The sequence below is a fragment of the Morus notabilis genome, unplaced genomic scaffold (genome assembly GCF_000414095.1).
Source record: "Morus notabilis unplaced genomic scaffold, ASM41409v2 Scaffold879, whole genome shotgun sequence".
Taxonomy (NCBI): Eukaryota; Viridiplantae; Streptophyta; class Magnoliopsida; order Rosales; family Moraceae; genus Morus; species Morus notabilis.
The window spans coordinates 105323-119654 of NW_010366660.1; the positions used below are offsets into that span (position 1 = coordinate 105323).

At 33.8% G+C, this 14332-nt stretch overlaps 2 protein-coding genes across 2 annotated transcripts; one reads left to right on the plus strand and one right to left on the minus strand.

Annotated features, from left to right (window-relative positions):
* Positions 1 to 4026: 4026 nt before the first annotated feature.
* On the minus strand, positions 4027 to 7712 carry LOC21395084 (RNA-binding protein 1). The gene is made up of 7 exons (XM_024174007.1): positions 7488 to 7712; positions 6522 to 6643; positions 6152 to 6389; positions 5985 to 6046; positions 5760 to 5841; positions 4187 to 4309; positions 4027 to 4063 (listed from the first exon to the last, which is right to left on the minus strand). Exons 1-6 carry the CDS (start codon positions 7579 to 7581, stop codon positions 4206 to 4208), a joined length of 702 nt encoding a protein of 233 aa, XP_024029775.1. The 5' UTR covers positions 7582 to 7712; the 3' UTR covers positions 4027 to 4063; positions 4187 to 4205.
* A 3192-nt stretch (positions 7713 to 10904) lies between these two features.
* On the plus strand, positions 10905 to 11962 carry LOC21395085 (protein yippee-like At4g27740). The gene is made up of 2 exons (XM_010110922.2): positions 10905 to 11175; positions 11607 to 11962. Exons 1-2 carry the CDS (start codon positions 11083 to 11085, stop codon positions 11829 to 11831), a joined length of 318 nt encoding a protein of 105 aa, XP_010109224.1. The 5' UTR covers positions 10905 to 11082; the 3' UTR covers positions 11832 to 11962.
* Positions 11963 to 14332: the final 2370 nt, after the last annotated feature.

Here is a 14332-nt window from a genome sequence, read left to right on the forward strand (position 1 = left end):
AATTTTCCATGCAATGTTTTTGATACAAAAGTTTCCAATCTTAGCTAAACAAATAAATGGAGCATTCAAAAAGTGCTCAAACCACAATTTTCTTTTTCAATTTTTTTATTTTTGATAGCATAAAGAACGGTCGGTCAAGATAAAGTTTAGGGATCATAATGTTCATTGATCCAAATTTGTATCTTTTTTCATATGTTTTTTTAACTAACATATTTTTGGATCCATAGGAAGGTAAGAAGTGATCCAACGTAGCCCACAATTGCGGCTCCTGCCAAAACAAGTAGTTAGTGGCACCGTTTTCTCTGAAATAAATTGCAATTTGCATGCGTCCGCTTTCAAATCTTCTCAGTTTGATTTACTCAAAAAGGAAAAAAGAAAGAGAAAAAGTCTTCTCAGTTTGATGAGTCATCGACTGATTGTGAAGCAAAAATAATAAGCTTTTTTTTTTTTTTTCTTTTTTCTGCCAAGTGGTCAAGTTTGATTTTAAATTTTTAAGGGGTTGTTCTTTTACATTTTTAAGTTAAGGTAATTTGAGTAATGATGAAATTGTAACTTGAGTTTGTGTTTAAATGTGCACATTTGAGTTAAGATTTAAATTGAGAATCTTTTTAAGTTTGTGTTTGGATGAATCAAAACTTAAATTTGTATTTAGATAGTATTTTAATAAAAACTCAATGGTGATGAAAAATTTTAATATGGTATATGAGTGAAATTTTATTCATCTTTTCATTGTGAATACATAGAAAAAAAAATCACTCAATAAGAATTAAAACAAAAAAGTTATGACATTTTTAAGAATAGAAAAAATAATATTCATTAACTTGAGTTCGAATTTATGAACTCGAGTTGAAGGAGAAACTTGAACTCGAGTTTAGCCCCAAACTCGAGTTCAAATTCAAATTTTACAAAAGAACATGAACTTGAATAAAATTGTAACTTCAGTTTAAATTTTTTCTGAATTTCGTTGTAAAAGAACAACCTCCACGTCTCTCGTCCATTTTGGTCTTTTCCTCTTGCACATGTATATAAAGAATTTCGTAACCATATACCCATGTAAAATGTATTTTTTATGCCAAATAAATAGCATATATAACAGAACCTCTAGGTTCAATTTATTTATCGTTTCTTTCAGAAAGATACGATGACTCGGTTTTTCTGTTCTTTTTTTTTTTTTTTTTCAATTTGATTATTAATGCATGCATGAGATAAAAAAATTATCTGTTATTCAAAAATTGAATCCTTTTGCCTTCTATCCACTAATCGTAAAATGACTTATTCATCCTTTCTCTTTCTAAGAGATATCACGGGATCTTTCTTTTCTTTTCTTTTCTTTTTTTTTTTTTGAGGAATCTTTTTTTTTTTCTAATTTTGGTTAATAAAGGTACAATAATAAGCCAAAATAAATCTGTTTGAAAATTAGATCCTTCTTGCCCCATTCGCCAATCTAAAATTGTATTCCATCTTATGACGTCGCGACTTAAACGACAAGTATCTTAAATTATATTTATTTATAGAATTAAAATAAATAAATATAATATAACAACGTCTCATTCATTTTTTTTTTGTTTTTTTCCTTTTCCGGTTGATCTATCAGCCAATTATTTGCTTATAGACACGTAAAAATAGAAGCTAAAGGCAAAGTCCCTTTGATCAAAACTGCCAAAGGTATCAAAAAGACAAAAACCATCCTTTTCATAAGGACCGCCGTAAAGTTAATTCGTTGAAAATAAAAGGGCACAAAAGAAAACACCAGAAAATGCTAGTACTGGCGACGTATTTTGTCAAAAACGTGCAGAGACTTGGGCAAGATTTGAGCGTGGGGAGTTTGTGAGCTATTAATCAAAACTGATTTGGCTGTTAACGAAACCTACGTTCTCTCGAACCGAATGATCTTCAGTAACATTTCTTACACTTTCACTTTCCTCTTTCTAGCATTGCATTTTGCTTATAGCATACTTGGGCCTCATTCCTTTTGTTAATTCGAATCATAATTTAAATTTTTGCGAATTCACTTTTTAACTCAATCGAGCAAAACAAATGAATCCTTGGAATGTCTAATTACCGAACATTCTTTGTTTTACGCCGGTTGATCAATAGAAATGTTGTGCCAGCTTAAAGAGTGACTAAACACATATGCGAGATGGATCAATTGAGAATTACCGGAAGCTGAATATCAAGGAATAGACAAGATTGAGCGTGACCTCGACCTCACTGGGGCGTCCTTAATCATCCAATTATCGGCCGCTTAACGCGATCCATTACGTGCTAAACCCTTGGTTGCCACATGAACATTGGCTAGCTTGCGACGTGTATATAGTGGGTTGGATGGGGTGGTTGTGGGCTCCTCTTTAGACTCTCACTAAGGAAGAGATCCAAGGTTTAAACCCCAAGCCCCCCAATCTCAAAGGGTGCTTAACAATAAAAAAGGAAAAAAAAATACACAAACCAAACATAGAGTACCAACTTGTTTATGAGCAATTAAAACTAGCTAATAGGGTATTTGCCACTCAAAATCTCCCTGCGCGAGTGGGTTACCTTGTCCTGACTATTGAGAGGCGAGTGGTTTCACTTCACAATCACATATCAATGAAGTCGCACATTCACACAACCACATTGTAATGTTCCCTTGACCACAAGACAGGAAAAATAAATTCAGCCAAATCTTACACATCTTCTAATGGTCCTGGTTCATGCACATTATTGCGCTCTAACTAGTCAAAACTGAAACCCATTGACCGTTTGTTAGACCAGACAGCTTTCATCACGTGCCTTACCTTTAACCTTTTAGGGCCCTTATAGACTTAATCATGCTATAACGCTAAAATTCTCACTCTGGCAAATTATTGAGATTCTACTACGTCTTATCAAAAGGGGGTCATAATCTCTTTAATTTCTTTGTAGTCTTCCCGAAGTTCAAAAGGCCCCGCCGAAAATTGAGAATCTTATCACTGCGAGTGTACCTTATCTCACTTTTTCCCTAGAACTTTCAAATGTGTACGACCAGCATCCAATTAATAGCCTTGATGAAAACTTATTAGCAACATATTCTACAAAGGCGTTGAAATATACGGATTCGTGACATGGTTCATAACTCGTTATAGTGTTTTCACTTATAAAAAACACATATAAATCGAGAATAGTTCTGAATCCGTGAACCAAACGTCTATAAAGTACGTGACTATGAAACATGCCACATGTATGACAACAACGAGATTATGCTCCACAATATAACTTTGTTTTAATCAGTATGTCATAATGACTACCATGCAATTATACCGCTAGAATGTTGCGCAGTGTCTTGAGCAACGGGGGGGGGGGGGGGGGGGGGAAAAAAAAAAAAAAAAAAAAAAAAAAAAAAAAAAAAAAAGAAGAAAGAAGAAAAAGGAAAACCGATTAGCCTAGAGAGACACCAAATTTTGGATGAAATTAAAATCTACCTGGAAGCTGCAACATCCCTTTTGACTAGTGAGAATTCCAAGCCAACAATATGGCAAGATGACAATTACCGAATCCGATTTGCATACCATTAGAACATAAAATAGAGTGGATTATCTTTTTATCCTACGCAACTATCAGTCCACTATTGTTATTGCTGTTAATTTTCATAAACGAAAGATTACGTAACTAGATTCTAATACACACTGCAAACATTTCAAAAACTAAACAATCTTTCAGTACCAACTACGTTATTTAACTTATCACGCAGTACCAACTATGCTGCCACATCGCTTTGATTCTCAACTTGAACACTACTTCCGATTGAAACGTAAAGTAAAAAGTCAGAGTTTTGACCATGTTAAAATAACACAACACATGAATTCGTAAGACACTTGCTATTAAAATAAAATACGCAGTATGAAATTAACAGCAATTATTGACCGCAGGAGTCTAACCCAAAAAAAAAAAAAAAAAAGCACACTCCAAATATCTCGAAATGCCCCGAAGAGGTATAAGTTATAGAAAACACATTAATCAACACGGCCCTAACTACGCGCCTGTAATCGTGAGGCTGCAACTGTTGTTTTGCCTCTCATTATCACAACCTCCCCATACCGCGCAAATCCTACATAGAAGAGTCGTTTCATGATTTAGCGTGTCGTTGACAGACAAAAGTTTGTTTCGACATCACGTAAGGCCAAAAATAATTATGAAGGGTCGAGACGGTCAAAAAATTTCGTTAAATCACCTGCAAAAACCGCATAATTTCAACGCTTGCCACGAGGTCCGCCACCTGACCTCGCACCAGGATAGCGAGCAAATTGCAACCTTAAATTAACCGAGTCACGGTCATGCTCATCAAATTTATAACCTGCAAAATCGAGCTCCACCAATTTACGCTGTAACAACTAGCCACGCTTTGAACGGTGAATCAGGCAGAGCACTCAGATCATCAAGACTTGAATCATTTACCTCAATCAACATATAAACGTGAAATAGTCTAGCCTAATTTTTCATATCTATGAGACACCTAAAACAACAAATGTTGATGTGAAAGCCACCACTCATATCCCCATCTCCCAAAAAGGCACATCCAGAAAGAGGCGAAACAGGTCTCCTAACTCCCACCTTCTCCAATGTAAAGCTTACTGGTATTTATCCTAACATAATGCATACAGTGCAATAGAGGGGGCCTTCTTATTGATATAAATACACGTAGAAGTGGAAAGATTTAGGCTGTACAGGAGATGACGATTGAAATGTTTTTACCCACATATCACTGTTTTTCCTAGGGATGACTAGACATGGTCACAGTCTTGCTGATTGAACTAAGCTAGCGTCAAATTCACCAAGTCCCCATGAAATCGGCCAGAGTTTAGTTTTCCTCAACGTCTAAACTAACGCAGAAAGGTGAGTCATTTTCAAATTGTTGGCTTATGGAATTTCCAGAGACTTCTTTATGCAAAGAACTTGCATCGAGCCATGCAATGTAAAGAAAAATGTTATCAACATTGAAACAACTGAATGGTATCACAGAATCATCTTATGCAACTACAATCGACAGAAATACACGAGGCTATCTGCAATTTTGTTCACCACAGTAAATACTGGATAAAGGTAGTTACAAAATCATGTTATGTGATTTGGACTTGAGAGTTTGAGACCTTCCAAAGTGAGCTTCACACTTTCATCCGGAAAATAAAATCCAATATTCATAAGCTTTTCAAAGGTTAGCACAATCTCCAAAAATGTGAAGACCCTTTGGAAGGCTAAAGGAGTTTAGAATCATAAAAAATTGTGCATGTATTTTCCGTCCTAAAATATGTACAATATTGTCCATATAGTAGACTTACCTCCTATACATTATAATAGCATTGCTAAATTCGGCAAACTTACTACTCCACTGTTTTCAACTTAACTCGGATGTCATTATTTCTTTTTCCATTTTTTTTACCAGCAAAGGACAAGATACACGAAGACAGGCGAAGAATTATGCAGTGTGTACATTAAACCACTTACGGCAATATTTTAGTAAGTTAATGGCGCCTCATCTAGTAATCATGTGAAGTTTACATTAGAATGCATTCAACCTATTTTCTTAGTTTTCATAGGCATAATTTCTTCATTAATAATTCTAACTTACCCAGTCAACAGCCTAACAGAAATATCTAAATCAATAGGTGTTTCCATTATGCCTATTGTTTCCTTTATTACTGCAATGCCAAGTACTACATACTGCATAAAGCAGATTATTGCTAATAACTTGCACAAACTGACAATACAAAGATCCAAAAGACCTTCACAGGAATCTATAAGCTCACCTTGTAGGGCATCCATAGCAGTTGCTGCATGGGCTGGACTCAGAAAATCAACAAAACAAAGGACAAGAGGATCTCCTCCGGGCTGCATAGTTCAATTATTATGAATCTTTCAGCAACAAAGTATCATTAACAAAATGCTAAATAAACAAACAGTAATAATCATGGTTAAAAAAAACAAAAACAAAACTGAATATTGAATCTGCACCAAAAGGAAGGTAGACTTACATGTCTTGATTCCTTGCTTACAAGTCTCACTTCTTTGTAGCCAACAAAAGGACGAAAGATATCTGTGTAAACTAGTGAAGGAACAAACTGGAAGAAAAATGCACAAGGGGAAGAAAAGAGCACAAAACTAATGCCAAATAAAATAATAGAACCCAATAAAAAGATACGAGCTACTTCACGTCGTGTACAGTTGGCAGGCAAGCCCTCTACAAATAGTGTACTACTAGCATCAGGGGGAAGGGGAACCTCAGGCCTTCCACCAGAAAATCCAAGCGGCCTATCTTTTACAGTTGTCCCAGGGTCAATTCCCCCAATGCCCACAAGACGGGGATCATCAACAGTACGACCAGGCATTCCCCCACCCAAGGGTCTACCAGGCTGTCCGCTACCATAAGATGAAACTTGCTGCAACATCGTATTTATTAGTGACATTAACAACTTATGCATACACATACAGAGAGAGAGAGAGAGAGAGAGAGAGAGAGAGAGAGAGAGAGAGACGAGTATCCAAGAACAAAAACAACAATAATAAGGTACCGTGCTGCGCAAATAACGGTCATATGATGCATTAATGGACTCGGTATCTCTAGCTCCACGCATTGCTCCTCTATCATCATCACGGGGAAAATAGCTGGGGAGGTCGTGGCTTCCAGGGCCATCTACAAAATTAAGGGAATACAGATTGACCAAAAAGAGGAGAAAGGAAACACAATGATAATGATAGTAACAACGTCATGGCGCAGGAAACAAGGAAACAAACAATGTTCCACCAGAAAAAAAAAAAAATTTAAAAAAATGAGAGGAGGAGAAAATAATCGGTGTCAAACTGAAACTTACTAATACTACTAAGAAAAGACTCATAAGTAACATATTGAAACTTACATTTCTAACAGTTGTAAACTATGAAAACCTATAATTAGGTTACTGATACTGATAGCAATACATGTTCGATCCAAAGATGCTCAGCAAAATGAATATTTTATAGTACACGGATTGAAAATTATCACAAATTACTCAAGCGCATAGGGATACTTGTTACAACCTTATAGACTGCATTAATTGTAATTCACCAAAAAAAAAAAAAAGCATCAAATCTCCAAGTTTAAGTTTTGCAAACATATGAAAAGCATTAATTCGGTAAGACAGGGACAAATTACTACGCAGAAAATACTGGAAACCCAAGATTATTAGCTGCAATAATATAAAATCCCACCTTTACAGTTTAAGCTTATTTAACAAAATAACCATTCGCTACTTATGTTTGCAAACGTAATCTCAGATCCCCATTTCTTCAATTCTATCTACAAACCCTAATCGACCACTTTCCTTTCTCGAGCCCAATTCGCTCTCTTAATAAGCTTATTAAACAAATGAAAAACCAAAAATCGTCAAGTCCTCAGCTTTTCATCTCTTCCATCTCTTGGGAACCAAATAAAACACGACCTTTGAGACAGAAAAGCAAATCCCTAATTTAACAAAAATGAATCGGAGAAATTCGTGTACCGTAGTCGGAGCGAGAGCGCTTCCCGACGATGGGAGGGATGGCGGAGGAAGGCGGCTGCCGTGAGTCGCCGTACCTCCAGTACGAGTCCGCCATGCGAGTGGAGTTGTGAGGAGAGAGGAGAGAGAAAGCGAGATCTCTCGAAATTGATGAAAAATAGATTACGATTAGATTTGCAGTTTACACAGAAAAGAGAGAAAAAAAGGTTTCCGCGAATACACCGTGGAAGAATAAACAAAGCCCAGTAGAATCAGACAACCAAAAGAGTTTATCAAGTGATTGTTATGTTTAGTTTAGAATTAGTTCTAAAATAATTTTATTTTTTATATGAAGTTAAAAATAATTTAATCTCAGATAAAAATTATTTTTTAAAATATGTTTAGTGATTTTATTAAGAGATTATGTTTAGTTTAAAAAAAATTAAAATTCTGTTTAGTTATATAATTTTTACTCATCTATCTAAAAAAAGACATCTGTTCAAAAAAATTGAAATAAAAAATGAAAAACAATTTCAAATCGTTTTTATTTTCTAAGTGATTTTATACTAAACTAAAAAATAAATTTATTTTCGGTTTTTTTACATTTTTTTCTCCCAATCTCATTTTTTGTGTCTTGAAATATGTAAAAAATAAAAACAAAATTAGTTCCAAACACACTGTATATGTTTCTAACACTTGTTTCATTAGTATTTAGTAATGTCTCTGGTTTTCTTCTGTTTTTTTTTTTTTCATTTTATAAATAAGAGAGTTTATCTAGAATAAGAAAAAAAGTGAATTTTTTTTTTACTTTTTTAACCGTTAGATTTATACAAAAATTATTTATTTTTTATATTTTTTAATATAATATAATTTTAATTAGATTTTATAATCAAAAAATGATCTTATTAATGAAGAGGCCTATTAAAGGAAACTCTTAAATATACTTTTGATTTTTTAACATTATACCTCTTTAGTCTTTCTTTTGATCAAAAGTTTATTATGGTGGGAGTAGGTAATTTGCCGATTTGAGTTTTTATTTATTTATTTATTTTGTGTGCATTTGTGGCTCTTTGCCTAGTTTTTTTTTCTTCTTTTTTTTTTAATTAATAAGCATCCATTCTTTTGTGTATGTGATACTTTGGTTAATAAACCCTTTCATGGAAGACGAAAAGTTGGGAATAGAGGTGTAAAAGCGGGTGGGCCTAGCTGCACCCCCAAAAAGTTTAGGGTTGGCGCGGTCCCAAAATTTATATGATTTTAAAAAAAAAAATTAAAATATAATGTTTAGACTGGGTTGGGCCGGCTCTAAAAGAGAGAGAATCGGCTTTGCCCAGTCCAACCCGGCCCTAAAACCTAAAACAATTTAGAGATATTTATGCTTATTGCCATGAAAAATTTAGAGATATCGTGCGGAGGCCTCGGCCTTCGTGCACTGTCTCATACAGATTAATGAGAACTAGTGCCGTGTGACATCGTCATTGGTCATCTCTTGGCGCACCGGATGTTTAAAGGGAGGAGTTGAAGCGACAAAGATCTACTTACCAAATTGTGATAAACAAGATCGAAAACGGAAAAGTTCTGACAACAAATACTTGCGACGACAAACGGCGATCCTTGTAAAAAGATCGTCAATGGTGACAGCTGTAGTGCCGCCGATTATGGTGGTTACCAGCCAAAATACTGTCAATTACTGGCCAAGATAGCATCAGTTACTGACCAATCGCGACCCTTCGAGATCTAAGCCATTGTTTCTCCCAGACGAATTTCAAATCTCCACAGTTTATTATTTTTTTCTTTCAGAGTTTGCAATTTGTTGATTTTTTTGTTTTTTTTTTGCAAATTTTGTGATTTTTATTTTTCATTTTGTGGATTAGTGGATTAGTTTTGTGATTCCTTGTGCATTTTTGTGATTTTGGCGCCGTCGTTAGCGGCGAGTTTTGGTAAAACCAATGGTATAATGGTTCGTATTTAGCAGCGATACCGGCGCAAATAATGGTTGTTATCGTTAGATACCGATCGGTAACCATCCAGTATCTGGGTGGATACTATCTAGTATCTAGGTGGATACAAACAATCATGAAAGATACTGAATTTTTAGGTATTCTGGTGACTATTGCCACCAAAACTGGTAGTTGTTCGCCAGATACCATCGAGTATCTCAACTAGATACTAGTTTTGTGGCCAGATAATGGCGGGTATCTCTGTTTGATACTAGTATTATCTCCTGGTATTCTATGGGTATATTAGGCATTTTAAATATAATATGATAACTTGTGGTATTTTTTGTAATAATATATGTCTCTTGATATATATTAATCCAATTCAAAAATTTGTGGCAGTTCTCTTTAAAGTCCAAACATTTAGGACCGAATTGGGCCTCGGGCTTGCCCGTTTAACTCGTGTCGAACTTATAGTTCTTGTTAGGAGGTAGGATTGCAATTTGCAAGCTACTACGAGATTGGATGTATTAATCTATTTTTTACTTTATGATGTTTGTTAATTGCCAAATTAACCTTAGTGATAAGACTTTTGGTTTATGATTACTGGAAAAGCACACAATTAGATCACTATACTAAGGTTAATTTGAAAATTTTAAAGGTTAAAATCGGTGTTGACTATAAAATGGTACAAATTTGCTATACATTTGCAACACTCTAAAATTAACGGTATATTTTTTTAATAAATCTAAAACAAAATGTACAAAAACATAAATAACCCTTTCTGTTTTCTATTTGGAGTTCTAATCTTTATTGTCGTTTGTGCGTGTCATTTTTAGTTCTCCTGGCTTTCACGTTTGTTGTCGTTTTTAGTGTATCTTTCGTTTTAATTTTACTGTCGTTTTTAGTATCCCTGGCGATTAAAATTCTGTTGTCGTTTCCCTAAGAAAAAAAATCTGTTATCGTTTTCAGTGTTCCTGCCTTTTTTCTTTTATTGTTCTTCTAATTTGGTTGTCGTTTAAGTTTTCATGTCTTCAAAGTTCTTGCTATTTTTCACTTTCTCATAGTTTTAAGCCCCGTTCATTTCATCGATTTGAGATTGTTACACTAAAAAATTCTTAAAAACAGTCACATCTAACTTTTGTGCTATAATAAAAAGCTCTCACATAAATTCACATCTTAACTCGAATCAGCGAACTAAACGGACCCTTAATATTAATGTCGTTTGTACTTGCATTGTATTTGTTAGTATTCATGTCGGCCTTAGTGTTCATTGTTCTTTATCTGTAGCTTTTCATTTTGTTGTCGTTCATTGTGTTCCTATTTTTTAACTTCCTCCTGGTTTTCATTTCGACGGCGTTGTCCTTTTTATTTTGTTGTTTTTATTGTTGAGGTCGTTTTCTAATACGCTGATACAACTATTAGCATCACAACCCCACTTGAACAGATGATTTGAACTATCCCTTCACCTCCTAACTTTGTCTTTTTCAGCCCCACCTATTTTCTAAGCTTAGCTTTTTTTTTTCCCCAATTCATTTATAGTCAACATCATCCACTGCTGGCTCCGGGATAACTACATTATCTTCCACCGTAAACATTCTTGAAAATCCTCTCATCTGCAAGTTTGCTTTATAAAGGATCTTCCACTTTCTCCTCATATTGCAAATCTAAATTGGTATTCGATGGCGGATTTCAGAGGCCAGCCCCTCTACAACTGCAGAAATTGCAAAAATCCTATTGCCCTGCGCGACGACCTTGTTTCCAAGAAGTTTTGGGTACAAAGACTTACTCTACTTTGTTGTTGATTTTTATTCTGAATCTGAAATTGTTATGCAAAAATTTGTAGATTGAGTTGTTTTTTAAACAAAAGGGTTTTTTTTTTTCTCACTATCTCGACACATGGATTAAGAAAAAAACAGGTTCGAGGACCTCAGTAGTATCTAACACCACGACTAATAAAATATAAGCTTCTATTAGTGTATGATAGCATCTTATATGGATTAAGCAGATTGATTGAGTTATTGGTCATTCATGAACCAAATAGTCAAATCATTCATGAACCACATAGTCAATCTTTTCTATAGATATCCATTTTATGGACAAGATATATATTTACGACACATATATTTCAAATCATGTGCTAAAAAAATCCCATTTCAGAGAAAATGATTTCTCATCCATTTGGCTCAAAATTTTGATGTTTTAGGCGAAATCTGGACCTGCATATCTGTTCTCTCATGCAATGAACGTCGTTGTGGGGCAGAAAAAGGACAAAGAGTTGATCACTGGCGTTTTTTCTATTGCTGACATCTATTGCAGCAACTGCGGCGAGGTACTAGGTTGGAAGTATGTGAGAGCTTATGATGCTACTCAAACGTATAAAGAAGGGAAATTCATAATCGAGATAGCTAAGGTTGCAAAGTTGTACTAGAAAACAGTGATATTCTCCCATGGGATTGTATTACTAAAGTAAATAATGTCATTGTATGAATTGATCAATGGATGGTATTTAAGTTTCTGTGCCTATATATGTATGGACAGTGCAGTAATGTGTTTTATGTTTCGAGACGTTTGGTAGATAGATTAAAATTATAAGATTAAAATTATTTTTAATTTACGTGTATTTTTTGTGAGAAAAAACACTATAAAATAATGAATTATGATTCGAATCGAGGTACGAATCTCCTAACTAACTTACGTCTGGTGTAACAGTTTTCATATAAATTTGTAATTTTTTAACGTAATATGATAAAATTGAAATAAGTTAGTGTTAATTGTATTGAGCGGTATATTTACAAAATGAGTGTTACATCAAAAGCCAACAAAATTATTATATTTGCAGAATTGGTACGGTCCCCGGACTGAAGAAATTTTTGCATTAATGATATTGAAGATTTTGATTGAGTGTTCGTTTGGTTGGAGGATTCAAACTATGTGATTCGAATTATTTTTGATTTACGTGTATTTTTTATGAGAGAAAATACTGTAGCGAACCACGAATCATGATTCAAATCAGGAAACGAATCCATCTACCAAACGCCCCATAGGTTTTTGTTTTGCTTACAGAGAAAAAGGACTCAGGAATAAAACTCTTTGACGCAAACTTTCCAAAGAGGATGATGCATTATTTTACTTGGTGGAAAATGGAAGGACTTATTCGGTTTTTTTTTTTAGTCATGGTAATTTGAGTGTAGATTTTGAGTTATAATTTGAGTTAAAATTGTAACTTAAGTTTGTGTTTAGATGTACGCATTTGAGTTATGATTTAAATTGAAAATCTATTTGAGTTTTTATTTCAGTTGATCAAAACTTGAATTTATATTCAGATAATATTTTAATAAAAACTCAATGGTGATAAACAAATTTTAATAGAGTATATAGGTGGGGTTTTATTCGTCTCTTTGTTGGGAATGCATAAAAAAATTTATTTCAATCAGAATTAAAATGAAAAAGTTATAACGTTTTTAATAATAGAAAAAATATTATTCATTAATTTAAGTTTGAGTTTAAGAACTTGAGTTGAAGGAGAAATTTGAACTCAAATTTTAACCTCAAACTTAAGTTAAAACTCGAGTTCAAACTTAAATTTTACAAACGAACGTAAACTTAAATAAAGTTATAACTTGAGCTTAAATTTTTAAAAAATTTTACTCTAAAAAAACAAGCCCTCAAATCTTATCTGAAGATTCAAAATTTGACCAGTTTGGTGGTGTGCTTATCCACCTTTAGAAAAGCAAGTTCGGTACTTTGAAAATAAGCAGTTTCTTTGGCTTGGATTGATTGAAGAAAATGCCCTTGAGTAAGGGACACGCTTGAAGTTGGGGGGAGTGGGTGGGCGAGGGGGCATCCATAGTATTTGAATCAGCTAGTTGTTTCGTTCATTCCGATTCCTTGGCATATGCTTTGACACTCGAGTTAGACTTATTCAAATGTGATTTATGAAGTGAACGACCTTTTATTATCTCGAATTAGCATCCTGGGTTTGTTTTTTTGAAGTTTAATTTGAGTATAATTTTTGAGTTAAATTTGAGTTATAACTTAAGGTGAACTTGTAACTTGAGTTTGTGTTTGGTTGTGTACATTTGAGTTATGATTTGAGATAATAATCATTTTGAGTGAGTCAAAACTTAAATTTGTATTTAGATAGTATTTTAATAAAAACTCAATGCTGATGAAAAATTTTAATAGGGTACATGGGTCGGGTTTTATTCGTCATTTCGTTGTCAACACATAGAAAAAAAAATCATCTCAATAAGAATTAAAACGAAAAAGTTATAGCATTTTTAAGAATAGAAAAAATACTGTTCATTAATTTGAGTTGGAGTTTCTGAACTCGAGTTGAAGGGGAAACTTGAACTCGAGTTTTAAGTCATAAACTCGAGTTTGAACTCGAGTTTAAATATAAAAGAACATTAACTTGAATAAAGTTGTAACTCGAGTTGCATTTTTTTGAGTTTTTCACTCAAAAGAACAAACCCTTATTGATTATCTTTTTAATATTATTTTCACGAGTGCTTAAAGTAATTTTCTAGGTCTCTTAGTCCGGTTCATTTCACGAGGTCTTATTTCACCGATTCGAACTAAACGGGTCATTTATTTCACCGATTCGAGTTTTCAATTTAAATTTTTACAATTAAAAATTTTTAAATTTTTTTTCTACTGCAGTTAAAAACTTTTAAAAAATATCACATATCAACTCGAATTTAAAACTTGAATCTGCGAAACGAACGAGGTCTTAATAGTTATCATGTGATCAAATTCGTAAACTTTGATGAATTATCCGAACTAGTATTCATCATATGATCAAATTCTCCAACTTTGATGAATTATCTGAATTAGTATTCATTTGATGGAGTCCTTGTTACCATAGTTAAACGTGCTTTTACCATAATTATCCCGTGTTTTCTAGTTTGGGGTGGTCCAATCTTTTCT

Bases quoted from the DNA above. Each gene is read 5' to 3' on its own strand.
- LOC21395085 (XM_010110922.2), top strand. From the start codon at position 11,083: ATGGCGGATTTCAGAGGCCAGCCCCTCTACAACTGCAGAAATTGCAAA. The intron at 11,176-11,606 runs GTACAAAGACTT...TTGATGTTTTAG, and splicing joins TTGTTTCCAAGAAGTTTTGG to GCGAAATCTGGACCTGCATA.
- LOC21395084 (XM_024174007.1), bottom strand. From the start codon at position 7,581: ATGGCGGACTCGTACTGGAGGTACGGCGACTCACGGCAGCCGCCTTCC. The intron at 6,047-6,151 runs GTATCTTTTTAT...TAGTTTACACAG, and splicing joins TACACGACGTGAAGTAGCTC to ATATCTTTCGTCCTTTTGTT. The intron at 5,842-5,984 runs GTAAGTCTACCT...TGAACTATGCAG, and splicing joins TAAGCAAGGAATCAAGACAT to CCCGGAGGAGATCCTCTTGT.